Source organism: Daktulosphaira vitifoliae, unplaced genomic scaffold (genome assembly GCF_025091365.1).
Source record: "Daktulosphaira vitifoliae isolate Bord-2020 unplaced genomic scaffold, ASM2509136v1 Scaffold_1, whole genome shotgun sequence".
Lineage (NCBI taxonomy): Eukaryota > Metazoa > Arthropoda > Insecta > Hemiptera > Phylloxeridae > Daktulosphaira > Daktulosphaira vitifoliae.
This window is the reverse complement of record NW_026099572.1, coordinates 88,123,560-88,141,662: the sequence shown is the minus strand read 5'-3', so window position 1 is coordinate 88,141,662 and position 18,103 is coordinate 88,123,560. Positions and strand designations below refer to the sequence as shown.

General features: G+C 25.4%; 3 protein-coding genes and 1 pseudogene across 3 annotated transcripts in view; 2 read left to right on the top strand and 2 right to left on the bottom strand.

Annotated features, from left to right (window-relative positions):
• LOC126896333 (glycine receptor subunit alpha-2-like) overlaps nt 1-14,956 on the bottom strand; it is a 19,745-nt gene extending 4,789 nt beyond the window's left edge. Inside the window, exons 1-2 of the mRNA XM_050669017.1 lie at nt 14,554-14,956; nt 1,372-1,703 (exon numbers count right to left, since the gene is read on the bottom strand). The gene's annotated coding sequence lies outside the window, so the exon portion shown is untranslated. The remainder of the gene's footprint in view (nt 1-1,371; nt 1,704-14,553) is intronic.
• On the bottom strand, nt 5,918-9,478 carry LOC126896337 (uncharacterized; annotated as a pseudogene).
• Nucleotides 10,585-12,459, top strand: LOC126896321 (uncharacterized). The gene is made up of 3 exons (XM_050668997.1): nt 10,585-11,467; nt 11,609-11,739; nt 12,286-12,459. Exons 1-3 carry the CDS (start codon nt 10,694-10,696, stop codon nt 12,359-12,361), a joined length of 981 nt encoding a protein of 326 aa, XP_050524954.1. The 5' UTR covers nt 10,585-10,693; the 3' UTR covers nt 12,362-12,459.
• Nucleotides 14,957-15,233: 277 nt separating the features above from the next.
• Nucleotides 15,234-17,370, top strand: LOC126896317 (uncharacterized). Its single transcript, XM_050668992.1, has 5 exons — nt 15,234-15,334; nt 15,495-16,510; nt 16,655-16,687; nt 16,790-16,879; nt 16,938-17,370. The coding sequence occupies exons 2-5, from the start codon at nt 15,637-15,639 to the stop codon at nt 16,961-16,963; spliced, it is 1,023 nt and encodes a 340-aa protein (XP_050524949.1). The 5' UTR covers nt 15,234-15,334; nt 15,495-15,636; the 3' UTR covers nt 16,964-17,370.
• The last annotated feature ends 733 nt before the right edge of the window (nt 17,371-18,103 follow it).

The following is an 18,103-nucleotide window of genomic DNA, read 5'->3' as shown; positions in this document are numbered from 1 at the left end:
TTTTTTTTTGTAGCTATCGTTTATTTTCTCAGCTCTCATTTGACCTACTTTTTTAACAAATTTTTTTTTTTAATTAAACACTATCTACAGATTTGTATCGAAGCGTTTTTTATGATAATGATTTTAATCACTGTCAGATATCATCTATACTGGACCCAACTATGCAACGTCCCCACTACGCCGCGACCCCACTGTGCTGGGTTTTTTTTTATACTTTTTTAACCCAACCCAACCCCCAGCACCCACCAGACACTATTGAAAAATAGTCATATCTAGTCAGAAATATATTAAAAAAATGGTAGCACAGTGGAGTCGCGGCACAGTATGGAAGTGGCATAGTTGGACAAGTAGAGATGATATCTGACAGTGATTAAAATCACTATCATAAAAAACGCTTCGATGCAAATCTGTTCATAGTGTTTAATTTTAAGAAATTGGTAGATTATTTCAAAAATAACAATTTTATACCGATTAGTTATTTGATTTATTATTATAATATATGAATAAATAATAATTATAGTAATTAAATTTAGTATGAAATTGATATTCAATAATATAATATTGTAATTTTTACGGAAATATTATAAAAATAATAAAGTAGTGTATATTTCTTTACTTTTAACGCGTATAAAAATTTAAAGGGCTTGATACAATACTTTTCAATAAAAAATTTTTTTGTTTATAACAAAGTTGTAGTATTCTGTATAATTGTAAAGATAGCGAAAGGCCTACTGATAATTGAATTTGTGTGTGTTTGACCCTCCGCCGTGCTGACCCGGAGCATCAGTAATATATTATTTTATTCGCATAGTTAATTGTCGTATCAATACATTAAAATTTATTAACGAAAGTACTATTATTGTGTCTTCTCTTTTTTTTTCTTACAAAGTTATAAGTTTTATACACTAGATTACAAGGAAGTTTCATCAGAAACAAAAATATACTTTTCCCGATGTTTTCAAATGTGCAATTAGAATTTTTCTATAAATTCTAAGTTTTAATATTAATAATATTATTAAAAAAATAAGTATTTACATATAGAAAATAATTAAGAATAAAATAAAATTGATATACGTAAATTAGTACTGATTTTGATTATTAATATGTAAAAAATAAGGAAAATTTTTGTGAAAGTTTATAATAAAAAAAAATTAATTTATTACTATAATTTTTAGCTCAATTTGAAAGTTTGAAATTGACATCATTAAATAGGAAATTTTATGAGAATTGAAAAAATTGTATTGTTAAGATTAATGTGCAGTCAGGAAATTTTATAATAACTATTTATAATAAATTTATCAGAAAAGCTCAATATTTGTTTGCATTTTTACCGCAATAAATAACTTAAATAGGAATAATAGTTATCATTACCTAGTAACTTTTGGTTTTTAAAAAGATTCTACAATTGAAATATTCAGAAGTTAATTAATTTTAACTATTTCTTTTTTTACATCTTCTAACGCCGTCATGATTTTAGTTACTGAAACTTCGTTCTTCATTTGTCAGATTTCATTTCATGATTACTAACTGGACTTAAGTAACACTCCGTGCCTTCTAATTAATAACACATTAAATTGCAATAATATTTATCATCTCAACAATTATTAGTCTTGAATGTGTTAAAACTTTCATGGATTGTCTTGTTGCTTGTTATCTGTATAGTTGCAGCCACCGACTAGCAACCATCACTTTAAAGATAGACTCTGCAATGAGTCGGAAACGTCAGAATTCAACTGTAAACATGGATATATCCTCTAGCACTTATTAGTCTTATTATAGTTAATTAAAAAAAAATGATTAATGAATTTTTTAATATTGATTATATAAATCTACACTAAATTTAATATTATATTATTTAATTTTATGTTCAAATAAATGAGTGTATTCATTCTCTGTACGCGTTAAAACGCTAGACATTGAGAGAATTTTTGTTGTCTATTGTGTTAAGTTAAGTTTCATTAAAAAAATACCTGATTAAGCTAAGATACTATACCATTTATATTACGCTCCTTTTTGGAGAGATAACACGTGAAGACTGGTCAACCGATGAAAGAATCTTTTTAACTTCATTGTAATTTGATTGTTTGCAAAAAAGTCAATGTATCAAAATACTTTTTTCACAATTTATTGTTACTGTCAGTAATAGTATTTAAGCACAAAAAACTAGTTTATCTCGACCAAAATTCAACAACAAACTTATATGTATTTGAAAATAAACATTAGTGTATCTATATTAAATAATCCATGGCAACTTGATTTAGTATGTTTATGATTTGAAGACAGTTAAATATTAAATTAAGAGTTGGTCAAACATAAAATTTTTAAAAAACTATGTTCGTAATGAACAATTTATTTATTATTATAAAATTACATAAAGTTTTATTTCTCTAACTTTGGAAAGTAATTAAATAATTAAAAAACTTATGTTAATAGATAATTATTAGCTATTTATACATAAACTACTATACGAACTTGTAAAATATCATTTATTTTAAAGAAGCTAATAAATATTTCGAAAGTTAATATTTTTGAACATAGATTGGTGGTGAGGCTGCAGGCTATGTTATCCAATAGACATTTTTCAGTCTCATTCCTTCGCTTGACTAGGTATAAAAATGTAAGAACATGCGAAATACTGGTCCGAAAGTTGTTTTTGATCAGTCATTTTCATATTTAGACCGCTATTTAACAAAAACCGAATTAAATATGTGTGTTCCAATTTAAATAAAATTAATTAACTGGGTATCTTTATAAAGGACAAGAGATAGACCTAAAAATAAATACTAATACTTATAAATTAAGAACTTAATACTACTAAAATAAGCTAAAAAAAAATTCTCAAAATTTTATTATTTTAAAAGAAATTAAGTCGTCAGCGATAAATAAATTACCATGTATATTAGGATGGTTATACAGAAAAAACATTTGAATCACTTCTTTTGTAATTTAGATTTTGGTGATAAAAAATTCTTTTTGTAGAAATATATTTTTAAGCCAAAAAACTAATAAAAAGTTAGGTTAGTTGAAGCTGTCAAAAGTTTTGGCATACTATAAAATAACCAGTTGAATCAACTGAAATTCGGATTAAATAAAAATAAATGTTGTAAAATAACATACATTTAAATGTTACAACAATAATTATAGTTATCATGATTGAATGCTAAGCAGTTATAAGAAATAATTTTTAAAAAGTTCTATATATTGTTAACCTTACATGTCTAGTTCTTTTCCCGTTTAAGATGACTTATCTGTTTTTACTCGGTTTTTAATTGACTTACCTGGTTTTTTCTAAAAATGTAATATTAAAGTATAATAAAATCAAAATAAAATAGGATAGCTTTCTATTATATTTTATTGTAGTTGTCATCATAGGTTGTAAACATAAGTAAATTTTGTTTACTACATAAGATGTACTAAACGCCTAAAAAATGTTTAGTTTATTAATTTAATTAATTTGGAGTATTGTAATTTAAATTTCTTTAATAAAATTAATTTTATTAAATGGAGTATTAACTAATCTGTAAACCATGATTTTAAAAGCTGTAATTTTTTGTTGCTAGCTGTAGTTTAAATTATTCAGAATAACTAAGGGTTATAAGAGAAATAACTAGATTTAAAAAATATGAAGAAAACATATTTTTGAAATTAATCCAAACATAAAAGTGGAATAATGAAAGGAGGTCAGCGAGTACATAACTAGTATGGTAGAAAAAAAAGTAATTAGGTTGCCCATTTTATATTATTTAAGCATTTCAATTGGGCTAACTAAAATTTTTTAAGAATTTTAGAATTACTTTAGTAATAATTTAAGAGATTTATTAAGTACTCTAAAGGTGTAATTCCTATGCACGCGTCTAGAAACGCGTGGCCGACGCGGCACGATTTTAATTTTGGCCGCGCGATCTAATATTGATTCCTATGTACGCGTCAGGAGACACGAGGCCAACATTACATTATACATAAATAATTAGGCACGTACACGCATTTGTATCAAGTCTTCTGTTTAGTTAAGTTGTACTTGTGTGTTATAAAATTTTATTATTATTATTAGTTTAAATATTGTTGTGATATCGTTCATCGCTCAAATTTAATATTATTCGCAATGTTTATCACAAAACAAAATAATTATCTTAAATTGATATCATAGCATAATCACTAATGTAATTAATACAATGTATGCACTTGTTCAGTTTAAGATTAATATCTGTATCATAAATGTAAACACTATAAATTAATCTACAAAGACAATTATTAAGTAACAGTATCCCTAAGAAAAATCAAATGTACCATAACCAATGTAATATATTATCCCTGCTTATAATTTTCGTTTCAATAAAGATGAGAGCCCTGGTGGTCAATTCTTACATTTTGGTGACATATATAGATCATAGATTTCATATAAAAAGCCGTAANCATATGATATGTAGATCATAGATTTCATATAAAAAGCCGTAAAAAACTATAAAATAGGGACATTCCACTTCTCAAGCCTAGAATCAAATGAAGCAATAGACCACCAGTCTCTCAAACATTCAGAAAGAAAAACTTGTCAGTCTTATTCATTTCAATTCCACAAAACATTATAAAGTAGTTGATACATTTTAATTCCAATAATTTGGAATTATTTAATCCGAGAAGAAAATGACAAAACAATAGTAATTAATTTATCTTTACACATACTAAATTTATTAACTGGTTTTTCATGAGAATTATTAAATGCGTTCGAAGTGCTTGACCAAAGATCGTACCTACGCATTTTTTTATTACGCTTCTTAGTTGCCGACATAAGCTCGTGCTCTTTGAAACGTGAGACTATTCAAATGATTTACCAATTTTTATAAGTTTGATACACATACTAAATTTATTGACTGGTTTGTCAAAAGCATTATTAAATGCGTTCGAAGTGCTTGACCAAAGATCGTACCTACGCATTTTCTTATTACGTTTCATAGTTGCCGACATAAACTCGTCCTCTTTGAAACGTGAGACTATTCAAATGATTCACCAAAGTTTATAAAATTTGATACACACATTAAATCTCAATATTTATCATAACCCTTTTATTAAATTGTATTGTCATTCTCTAAAACCCTCGGACTCCACGACCCCAATAATATTAAACAAACTNTTCGGACTCCACGACCCCGATAATATTAAACAAACTGAATTATAGTAACCGAAAGTAAGATAATTAAATTTATTAAAAGTGCTCAAAAATTCAAATTAATTAATCAACACACCCAATTTTATTTATTATATATTCACAACTAAAACGTTACTTTTGGCTCACTATAATATGTCCTTAACTAAAAAACAAAATTTTATTTTGAAACTGCTTCTTTTACAACAAGTAAAAGAAGAACAAGCTATTGTAAAATACGTTCTAACAAGAAATAAAAAAGAAGTGCATGAAATGTACTTAGCCAGGGAAACTGAAGGATTTTTTAGTGTCCTTATTGAAAAACATTTATGGCGAGACGAAACCAAATTTAGAGAATTTTTTAGACTAAGCTGGGATCAATTTAATTATATATTGAACCTAGTTGAAGATGACATAAGAACCAACCCTAGCATCAAAATTAGGAAACCGATTACTGCTGCTGAAAAGCTAGCAGTCACGCTAAAGTAATGTAACAAAATATGTTTACTGTTTATATGTTTACAGTATAATTTTATATAGAGAACTTCTATAGATATTTTTAATAAAATGAAAAACCCAGATCTATAAAAATATTAAACTTTTTGATAAGTAAATACGTATTTACTTATCAAAAATTCAATCATTTTATAGATGTGGGTTTTTCATTTTATGTTTATATTATAATTTATATTTTATAGTAAGTACCTATGTACTTAATATTAATTTTTTAATAATGTGTATACAAACATTTCCATTGATAATAAATTATGTTTAACTTCTCGTTTAATACAAAATAAACAATGCAGTATAAAAAAACATAGGAACTTTTAAAAATGCCAATACATTATAACAAAAATTATAAAAAATAAACATACTTGATAAAATCAAACATAGTTTTTAAATTGTAAAGGTATAATAAAACAAACAATTTATAATAACTTTTTCGGGCCCCGAATATTATTGCTGTGATAAGATATCTAAAAAAAAAAATTCATCTTTTAATAGAATTAATAAAAATAATTTTAACTGTATAATTAACCATAAAATAAAATCAGATACCTACTTAATAAAATAATAAATAAATAATATTTTGCTTATTCGCACTGTCTATCGTCGTATTTTTGTTCACAATTTTGTTCACCAAACGATTGAATCCAACTTCCAGGTTGACGATCAGTAATCTCTGGAAAAACGTATTCCAGAGCTTGGACTTGGCTTGGCTTGGACGATCATATATTGAAAATCCTGAGTGTGACGATGATTGTAAACTTGAGTTTGGAGATGAAAATGAGCTACTTGATTGAATATTTCTACTTTGTGTCGATGAAGTACTGCTATTTTCTATTTCCAAATTTGTAATTATGTTGAACACTTCTTTTTTTGCCTTTATTTTCAAATGTTGAGGAAACGATTTCACTGTTATTGCCATTGTTTTGAAAAATGCATCAATGGGATCTTCTTCTTTCTCAACTTTATTAATGAAATTTAAAATTTGTTGCCTTTCCTCATTACTTTTTTTCAACAACGACACTAACTCTTTATTTTGATTTAATTTTTTAGTAGGCCTTTTTTCTTTTGATAATTTTGTTTTTTCAGTATTAAAATTATTTTCAAGTGCCGTTTCATGAACTGTAGTGGTTTCTGTTGCAAACATAATTGAAAAAACATTCGTAGAATTAAAATTAGTCAGACCGCTTCAAAATATAATANTAAATTACTAGAATTATTTTCATGGTCAACAGTTACTGTTAAGCTATCTTCTTCTTTACTATTATTTATTTCATTCGTAGAATTAAAATTAGTCAGACCGCTTCAAAATATAATAAAATAACAAAAAATAGTTAGCTATGTGTCATTAATTATTTTCGATTTAATAATAAATATTTAGTACAAATTATAAAATATTAAAATTATTTTTTGGTAAAGTATTTTTAGATTTTATAAAAACCGTGAGAAAAAAATAAGTGTAATATTTGCACCCCTAATTATTATTAATATAACTGTATAATGAAATTGTTTTTAAGTAAAATGTATTTAATATATTTAATATATTATTACTCACGTTCGTTCGTAAAAACATACGTCCAGAAATGATAATGCATCTCCCAAGACCCATTTTTTTTGTTTATTTTTTGTCAATGATCCCGTCCCTAGTTTCCTACTCCTTTTATTTTTATTATACGTATCTTTCATGTTTTTCCATCTCTTTTTGCAGTCATCAACTGAAATAATAATACCTTTTCATTTAAATATTGTAGTTAATAAAACTATATTTAGTTGAATAACGTACATATTTATTGATTTTATATGAAAACTTATATAAAAACAAAAATTAAATATTTCGTTCACTTTAATTTAATTATGTGTACGAAATAATTAATATTATAATATTAATCTATATTATAAACGTACAGCAGTTATTTGCAAACAGTTTTAATTATTTTAATACTACTATGGCGAAAATATCACATTTTTACTACAGTAAATTAAAAAAAAAAAAAATTTATTAACAATATATATATATATTTTTAGATATATGGCAACGGGAGAATCGCTCAGGTCATTGTCTTTTTCATTCAGGATTTCTCAAAGTTATATTACACGTATAATACAATTAGTCTTAAAGAGTTTAAGTACTCGACTTACACCAATCTTATTAAAGCCTCCATTAAAAGAAGATTTAGTCCGTATTGCTCATGACTTTTGGAACAAATGGAATTTTCCAAATTGTGTTGGTGCAATATACGGGAAACACATTCGTATATTTTCTCCAAAGAAAAATGGAAGCTTATTTTTTAACTACAAGGATTTTTTTTCCATTGTTCTTCTTGCGATTATAAGGACGCTAATTATAAGTTTATATTTGTAGACAATGTGTCCTATGGCAAGGAAGGAGACAGTGAAATTTCAATAAATCTAGTATCTCTCAAATGATTTCAACTGGTGAATATTTTCCTTCCCCTAAAAAACTGCCGAATTCAAATATAACTTTACCATTGATACATATTGACGATGAAGCATTTCGCCTAGACCGAAATATGATGCGTCCTTATTCTAGAATTGAGACAAAAAAAGATAATCAAAAGACCACATTTAATTACAGACTTTCTCGAGCAAGAAGAACTACGGAGAATAGTTTCGGGCTTCTAAGCCAAATTTTCAGTGTTCTATACACCAAACCTCTAAAGACGGAAACGGTTGATAACTTAGTGTTGACTGCATGTTGCCTTCATAATTTACTTCATGGTCGTTACTTGGAGAAAACCAACTACTATTACTATAATTTCGATGATAATAAACCTCAACCAACTGAAAATATGATTTCACTGGCTAGAACAGGGGGATATGCTAACATTGAAGGTTTTTCGGTAAAAGACGAATTAAAAAATTTTTTTAACAGTCCACAAGGAGCTGTTCCTTGGCAAAATTATCAATCGAATAGATTAGATTAGATTCGATTAGATCAGATATTCAAGTTCCACAATAGCATATTATTTCAGTTATTCTTAGCCACGCAATTGCAGTTGGTATATAAATAATATCTATTTAAAATAAATTGTGTTTTTTTCATAATTTAATTTTAAGATAAACAACTAATATTTAGTTATATAGTAGTTGTATGTAAGTAATTATAACTATAAATAATTAAATACTGGTGCTTACTTTATTTTTCTTGAATGTTGTAAATTATTTATTAAACTGTATAAAAAATGTAATTTAATAAAATACAGATACTAATGTTGAGTTTATACACAAAAAAATATCTAGCTAAAATATATAAGTTGCCTTACTATATTACAATAACTATAATACTATACTATGTATACATACACCTATACATTTAGTTAATGTAGTATTACCACTTTTCATATTTAGGCTATTTGATATAAGCTTCCATATATTGTCCCTCATTTGTTGATCTTTGTAATTGAAATTTTTTAGGTCATACAAACATGGATGTGCCCTTACACATTCAGCCAATTGTATGTCTTCTACTGTGTATAACACTTTAGCAGAAGACATCACACGGCGTTTACAAAATGTCAAACTTTGAAAATTAAAATATGAATAATAAACTAATAAAATTATAATAATAATATATTAATTACAACTAAAATCCATGAGCAGGTAATTTTTGTGGCTGTTTTTCTTGCTATTGTCTATATTTTTAGCTATTGGCCGCGCGGCTCGTGCGATTTGACTGCTTTCGAAGCGGTCGTCGTCGCGCGGCGCCAGACGCGGTTATAGGAATCGGTTATATTTAAAAACAAATAAAGTAGTACCTGCGCGGCTAAAATTAAATCGTGCCGCGTCGGTCGCGCGTCTATAGACGCGTGTATAGGAATCACACCTTAATATGAACGACGATCCTAATCGTAATACTTTCTATCAGTTTAAATCATATTAGTTATATTATCAATTATGTTATCAGAATTATATTATCTTCTTTCTTTCATTCTTAACCGATCCCAAAGTTGAGCTCACGTATATAATAATTTTTAAACTTCTATATTTAACTTTATGTGCAATGTAAAATTAAAAAAATGAAAACTTAAAATAATTTCTAGAATAGCCAATTTTTAATTATTGGAAATTGTGTAGATATGTTTAATTTATTATTTTACTATAATGTTTAGTGCCACATTTTTTTTTAAATTTAGAAGAAATAAAATTTATAAAACAATTTTTTGCTTGTTAAAAAATTCATGTTATCTTCATTCAACTTCTGTTATTAGAAGTCAATATAATTCTAAAGGACCTCCCTGGCGTATATTATTTTTTGGGAATGATGATTTTTCTGCCAAAAGCCTTCAATTATTGTCTGCTAACATGTAATCATCCTTTAATATTTTTATCATAAAATTTTATTATGTTTCAGTAATAATATTGTGTTCTATATAGGAAAACACAAACTATCATTTCTAAGTTAGATGTAGTTACAACTTCAAAAGGGCGAGGAATTAATATTAGAAATATAGCTAAAGAAGAAAAATTAGTTACATTAGAGTGGCCTGTGAGTAAAGTACAATTAGAAGAACAATATGATATTGGGGTTGTTATGTCATTTGGTCGTTTAATACCTGAAGACATAATTAACACATACTGAACCCAACGCCGATTGAAAATTTAATTAAATTTCCTTAATAATTAATTAAACATAATAAATATTAATTATGTTTTAAAACATAATTAATTTTAAGTAATTGACAATAGCTTTATTTAATGAATATATTAATACGGTTTGTAACAATATATTAATTACATTTTATATTCAAAATAAGACATCTTATTAAAGAAATTTAATAATTATTGGCCAATTTTAAAACATTTTTTGTTATATTAATTGGCTTAAATAAAAAGTAAACAAGACTTTTTTTGCTTAAATAAGAGCAATATTGTCGTTTAAATTGACACCGTCTGGTGATTTTATGCTTAAGTTTTTTTCCGTAATAAATTAGTCAGCATATATATTTAAAAATCTTTAAATCTTATATTTTTCTCTAAGTATAACTTAAAAATTTCAATTTTTGAGTGCATACATTATTAATAAAAATGGATTTAGATTTGTTATTCGTGATAACAACGTTGGTAATATATTTTATAATTCCGATTCAAGTAATCAAAGATATTATGTTTATTGTCCTGGCAGTTGTGTCGCTGCAGACATTTTTGGAAATGAAACTTTCTAAGAAGAAAAATACTTTAACTAAAACAGTAGAACCTATAACGAAAACTCGCACGGATTTGACTACACATCCTATTAATTTGGAGTTACCTACTATGACAAATAATTCAATTTTAGAACAATCACCTAGCGAAGATAAAATTAAGCTAACTCCGATTATCGAAAGCGAAAAAGAGCCCTCTAAAACTTCTATAAAGAAAATTACAATAAATGATAATTCATTGAACATGGACAAAACATCGTCAAAAAATAATCTTTCAACTCTACCTTCTAAAATATTTTCAGATAATAATATGAAAACACATTACACTAACATTTCATTATTGAATAACGAAATTGAATCTGTTAAAAAATTAAACTCAGAAATTATTACACAAATTGAAAAACAACCCACCAACACATCTACAGACACTTCTGTATTAGTTAATAATTATTTTAACACGAACGTGTCACAGTCTCCAAACAATCTTCAAACTCAACCGTCTAAAATATTTTCGAGAAATATTAAAGAATTACCTCCTGAAAACAACACTACTATATTACTGTCAAAAAGGTATTTTGAAAATGAATCTAACAAAAATTCAGATACCATAACTAAGACATCGTATAATTTTTCTACTGTATCTAATTCAGCCACTAAAGTGAGTAATATTCACTAAGTATTTAAACAATTAATATGCATTATGTTTCCTGAAACAATATGCATTTTTCCTCCAACAACTAATTGCTGTTGTTACATTATAAATAGTTGTTTGATAATTTCATTCTAATTAATTTTTTAGCAAGGAATTCTTAAAAAAATTGAAAATTATGATAATAATTCAGCAAAAAATATAGCCAATATTAGATTAAAAGATACATATCAAGAGATGTCTGTACGATTTCATAAAAATACTGAAGTGAAACACTTTAAGTATGTTTTAAATTGAAAAAAAATTAATTATTATTTTCATATAATAAAAATTGATCACTTGTTGCTAATAATATTTTAAATTAGAAATATAAAAAATATTAATTTAGAACTAAAAAATATTTAACTCGGAAAGCCACAAAAATACTAATAGAGGTATATAAGCATGTTTTTTCAATCGGCGTTGGGTTCAGTATGTGTTAAGCATTAGTAATGATAATATTTTTTCCGAAATACATATTCGCATTTTTTTAGTAATTTTTATGGCTTTTTAAGTTAAATATTTTTAGTATTATTAGTTTTAAATAATATTTTCAATTTTTAAATTTTAGTTTAAACTATTTGATTAATATTTGTATATCGATTAGTAATAAGACCAAATCAAATTTTTGTTATTAAACCCAATTTTTAAAAATCTTTTCAATGTAGGAGACATTCAAAATATTTTGTAAGTTATTCTTTTTGTAATTTCAAATTTACGGCATTAAAGAAAAGAAATACTTTATGTTATAATTTAGTTAAAGATCTAATTTTTATTTTATTTTTTAGCTGTAATTTGAGTTTAACAAAACAAGTAAAAAAATATCAATGGCGTCGCCAAAATTATAATTTGACGAAGTATTAAATAAACTTATAGCCAAAATGAAGTAATTAAGCAATTACATTAAATCAATAAAAATTTGCTGTATTTTTTGATATTAATTTCTTATTGTTTTAAAAGTATCTTTTTATTTTTATCCTTTTTATGAATGTCCAATTTTGTTTTATATAATAAACACATATGATACAGGAAAACTATTTTTTATTAATAATTTAAAATCTTGGTAAAGTTAAGTAATTTATTATTTCAAATTAGATAATTCTAATTATTTATTTTTAAATTAAAAATGTATCATATAAATTCAATTAAACATTTATAAAACATGGACAATTTTTTTACAGTTATTTTAACAAAAAAAAAAAAATGTCGAGACTAAATCAATTGTTTATTTATAATTAATAAATACAAGTAGCGTAGAAAAATTTGTAACCTAAGCTAATGAATTTATTTTTTTTGGGAGTAAACAACTACTTAGTGGTATTTTAGTTTTCATATTTCTTATATTTTTGGACCAATGCTACACCTATTTTGACAAATATTCTATCAAACCAAAAGTCTACAGAGATATCCACACAAATACAACTGTTGAAACCGAAGAAAACATTTTTGAGAATAATACATCCGACAATACCATTGAAACTAACCTAATAGTTTTTAGATTTATAAGTATAATATAGAAATAAATAAATATTTTAGTTTTTTTAATCCCCCTGTATAAGGGGAAATGGTTTGATTTTTTTAAAAAAGTGTATATCAGATGAAAGAAATATATTAAGTACTTATAAAAAAATATCGTATTAATCCATTTATTTTTAAAAAAGTTATAAAAATATAAAATTAAAAAAATTAAATATGAAATTAATATTTTCAACACAAAAAAAATCTACAGATGTGTATGCACAATTGAAACATTTAAATTTTACACAAGGTATTGGGAATATTTTTACTAACAATGAAAATATATTACTTTAATAATATCTGGTCCAGTAAAAAAGTTAAAATCATAATTTTTTAGCGGATTTTACTCATTTAGGTGAAATGAGAAAAATATATTTAATTATTTAGGGTATTGTCTTCAACAATATCCCGTGAGAGCTAAAAAAATGTAGTAACAGACCATAAAAAGAAATAAAATAATCTATCATGATAAAATTAATACCTTCTTGGCTTCTCATCAAAGCTATAAAAAGTGATTTAATCACAATTTTATGATTAATTTAAACAAATTATTAGATCTTTAATGATTACATTTTAATTACGAAATACTTCTCTACATTCTTAACATTTTTTAGAAACTTTAAAGAAATAATACACCACATTGGTTAACATATAAACAGGAACAATTGTGTATAATAAGTACAAATAATTAGTACTTAAATATAACAATAATTTTATTTACTTCAAAAAATTTCTAACAATATAAAAAATCATCTACAATAAAATATCTTTTGAAATTTTTTTTTAATAAGTTTCTTAATCTAGTAATTCAGTCAAATTTTCGTTCCTTTTCAGGTTTTTTACATACAAATACGCTATAAAAATCATAACCAATTGAAAAATGTATGTATTAGTACAAATTTTTTTTTTCTAAATACATTATAATTACATCTTTCATTTGACATACTTTTTATTAAAATTGGACAATTTCCCCATATACAGGTGGCCCACCACTCACTGACAACTTAAATAACTTTTGATCCAGTTAATATTTTTAGCTGATTTTTTTTTTAAATATTAGTTAGACGTTAGGTCTATAGCTATATCTCAATAATTAATTTTTTTACATTTTATTAAAAATATTAATTATTTTTAAATTTTAAATAAAATGTAAAAAAAAAATCTAAGATAGCTATTTTGTAGAGTAGAATTTAAGAAAAATTTTAGTAAAAAAATATCTTATTAATATTCAGTAGTAAATATTCTGTAGCGTTTTGAAGTTTGTGAAAATTTGAATTTTCATGTTGTAAAAATATATTGAAATGATACTTACAATTCCCAGAGTAAATTATTTCACTACTTTATACTTTTAACGTTAAGTTAATTATCTTAACATAAATGACGGATCGGGGGGTTTTACTTGACAATCGTATAATATCAATTCCAAACAGTAACTTTATTATACATATATATATATAAACTAATAAATATTCAATATATCAATATATTAACATTAGAATAATAATAGTAGAAAAAAACAAACAAAAACGAAACATCACCCAGCCATCAGCTATCCATAGCGCAATTATCGTTGAATCGACTGCCAAAACGCTTCCCAAAGTAATTGTTCCTTTTGCGTTAGGAATGTGCAACCTCCGCTGCTCTATTTCCGTTGAGCACTCGAGTAATAGCACGTAACTGGTAATATAAAGTGTTGGTTGTCACCTAAACAGGCCAATACCAACCAAAAAACAATGAAACAAATTAAAAACACGCCAGCTCACTGGCCACGAGTCATCAGACTCAAGAGATGCGGTACGACTTCAATCGCGTACACCGACGTAGTTAGTGACGGCAAACTGCCGGTAGTGCCGGACACGAGTGTCGTCATTACATGGAGAGGGGTAATGCGATTCGAGCTATGTGGGGAACTTGACCGGTACACACTTTAACTTTTGAACATNTTTACCGGCTACACACATAACTTTTGAACACATGTAATATTTTACGGTATTAAACATTGAAATACGTATTGAGAAAAGGAAAGAAGAAAACGCTATCTTTTCAATATACTTTTGAATGAGAGTGATAAGTAATAATTGCCTTATCTAATTTCTTATCATGGTATTTATGCCAAGTTTGTAATGTATTACACACTATCATCGTATGTATACACAGTAATCATGAAAAGATAAATGGTTTCTGGTTTTTTTATTATACTATTTTTATTTATAAAAATATTTTTTCGATTGTTATAAAGTTTAAACAGCTGCAATTATTATTCTGAGTTAAGTATTCAACTATTAACTTGTTTTTGGCGCTCTTCTTCATACGAAACAGGTGAGTAACAGTATTAACTGTATAAATGTCACTAAGCTAATAGTAAAATAATTAATAATAATACATCAAATTTAATTGAAACCAAAATTTTATCACAAAAATCTAAATTTGATTTATATTTATTCTTAAGTATTAAATCAAAGTTTATTTTTATTTTTAGGTGAAATTATTCTTTAAAACTAAACTTTTCAGTAGTATTGTAAGAAAATCTGTGATTTGTCGCTTCTTCAATCATTTAAATTATACTCTTAAATTTTTCAATTTGACATTGAGTAATCATAACTGTTTATTGAAAATTCAAAATGACCTATTATAATTACATTGTAGTCAGTTTAATAATATTTTGTACAATTACGAACACCGAAACATCGCCTAATTCATTAAAAGTTATACGAATCTTAAAAAATCTATTCATGCATTCTGGATGGCAAAATTTAAATGACGTGAATAGTATAAAATACATGAAAACTGAACATAAGTTAAATAATGTTATTCGCAGTCAAATTGATAGAAATAATTGTAATTCCCGAATTCGATTGGCAACTGTTTATCTGGGCTGTAATTATGCCAAATTTTTAAAAAAAATTATTTTGATACTTCAACATTTTCATACTCACTGTGAAGATGTACAAGATAAAAATAATAGAGAGGACTGCATTTTAGAACTTCTTAACACAATGCATATAATAAGAAAAGAAACGCCAAAATTAAGAGGTGCCATGGATGTATTGGACAGCTTTCGAAATGTGCCACGGAATCATTCAAAAGACACGTTTATTTTAATCCCTATAATAATATATTTAGAAAATAGTAAAATTCCCCTTCCTATACAGGATAATTTAACAGACACTAGTAAAACACTAAATGAATTAAATAAATTAATATTAGAAATTAAAAAATATCTAGATTTTGACATTACAAAATATTGTAATATTACTTGTGTGTCTGATGATCTTATGTTACAGCAGCAATATAATATCGAAATCGAAAAAAACACTATAATAATAAATAATGAACGACTATTTTATAAATACTTCAGTAATAAAATAAATGATGAAATTCAGGTTACGATTAAAGAAAAATTTTACGATTTGGGATTCCAATTTGACACTGAAACTGGCAAAACGACAATACCAATACATATTGACCTGATCTTTGGAGGAAAGATTTGTAAAGGTAGATATTACAAAGGAAAATCATTCAGTAAACTTAAATTATTTAACCAATATAACACAAAATTATTAGTTATGCAATTCATTTTACTTAATATTAATTTATTTTATTTTATAATACGCATATAAATACTTTTATGTGTTATAGTCCTTCATAATCATGGAGTGTATCAAAAGACAGGTGATTTGGTTTCCCTTATAAATATTTAAGCTATACTAATTTATTATAATTCAATTTATTTATAATAAGTATGATTTTATAGAAATATTACTCTTTATTTAGTTGTTTCTACGCAGTCAGTAGATAATTCTATTGAAAATAAATCTAGCGAAGACGATCAACAGGAATTTGACAATGTGAAATTGACAAAAAGTAATCATTAATATAAAAATTAAATATATTATTTACTCTTCTTACCATAATTTTTTAGAGTTAAAACGTAATGCCAAAAATTAAGATACTCAGTCTTCAACATTTATTGAATTACCAGAAGACCGAGTTCCTTTTCATAAATATCTTGATTGATTATTGGTTCAACATTTTTATTAATCAGTTAATTTTTCTAATATGATATAATCTAAATATGCTATTAATATATTACAAATTCAAGTTTATTCAGTTTTATGTTAAAGAGAAATAAATTAAAATACATATGATTAAACATAAGATTACAGTAAATATAAAATTACTTAAAAAGTGTTACATTGCAAATAATCCAAGAATAATTTATAGCTAAAAGTAACCAAAAAAAAAACCCAGTACAAGGGGGTCATGGCACAGTGGTGATGTGGCATAGTTAGATCAAGTATAATGATATCTGTCAGTGATTAAAATCACTATAAAAAAAAAAACATTTTCACACAATAATAGCATTCGGTACCCATTTTCACCATGAAGACAAAATAAAGTCCGAAATTTTCTTTTTTGCATAATAAAGTACATTACATTAGCTTTAATTTAAGATATATATAAAAGTGTCAGACTATCCGGAACACTTTCACAATTTAAGTTGAAAAAGTAAATTTTTTTGAAAAAGTTGTCATTTTGAATCCCCACCTGTAGGCAGGTAAAAAGTCAGATTTATAAAAAAAATATACCAAATAATTGGTAAAGACATCATGCATCTACAAAAAAAAGAATTATATTGATCCATACATCTTTCAAAAAGTTATAGCATAATAAAGTTAAAAATGTAAAAAATAAATGTAAAAATTTTTTAATTTAAAGTGCTACAACTTTTTAAAAAATATATGGATCAATACAATTTTTTCATGAGAAGTAGTATTTATATACATCTTTTATTGGACATATTTTTTTTTTAAATCGGACCATTTTCCTTAATACAGGGGGGATTCAAAACATAAAAATGCATATAGAAAGTAGAACTTTTTCAACTTAACTTATGAAAGTGTTCCAGAAGGTCTGACACTTTTATATATATCTTAAAATAAAGCTTATGTAAAATACTTTGAAAATTTGACCTCTGGACTTATCTTAACGATGAAAACGGACATCAAAGTTAATAAAAAATTACGATTTTTGTAAAATAATTTTTTTTATATTTTTAACTTAATAATGCTATAACTTTTTGGAAAA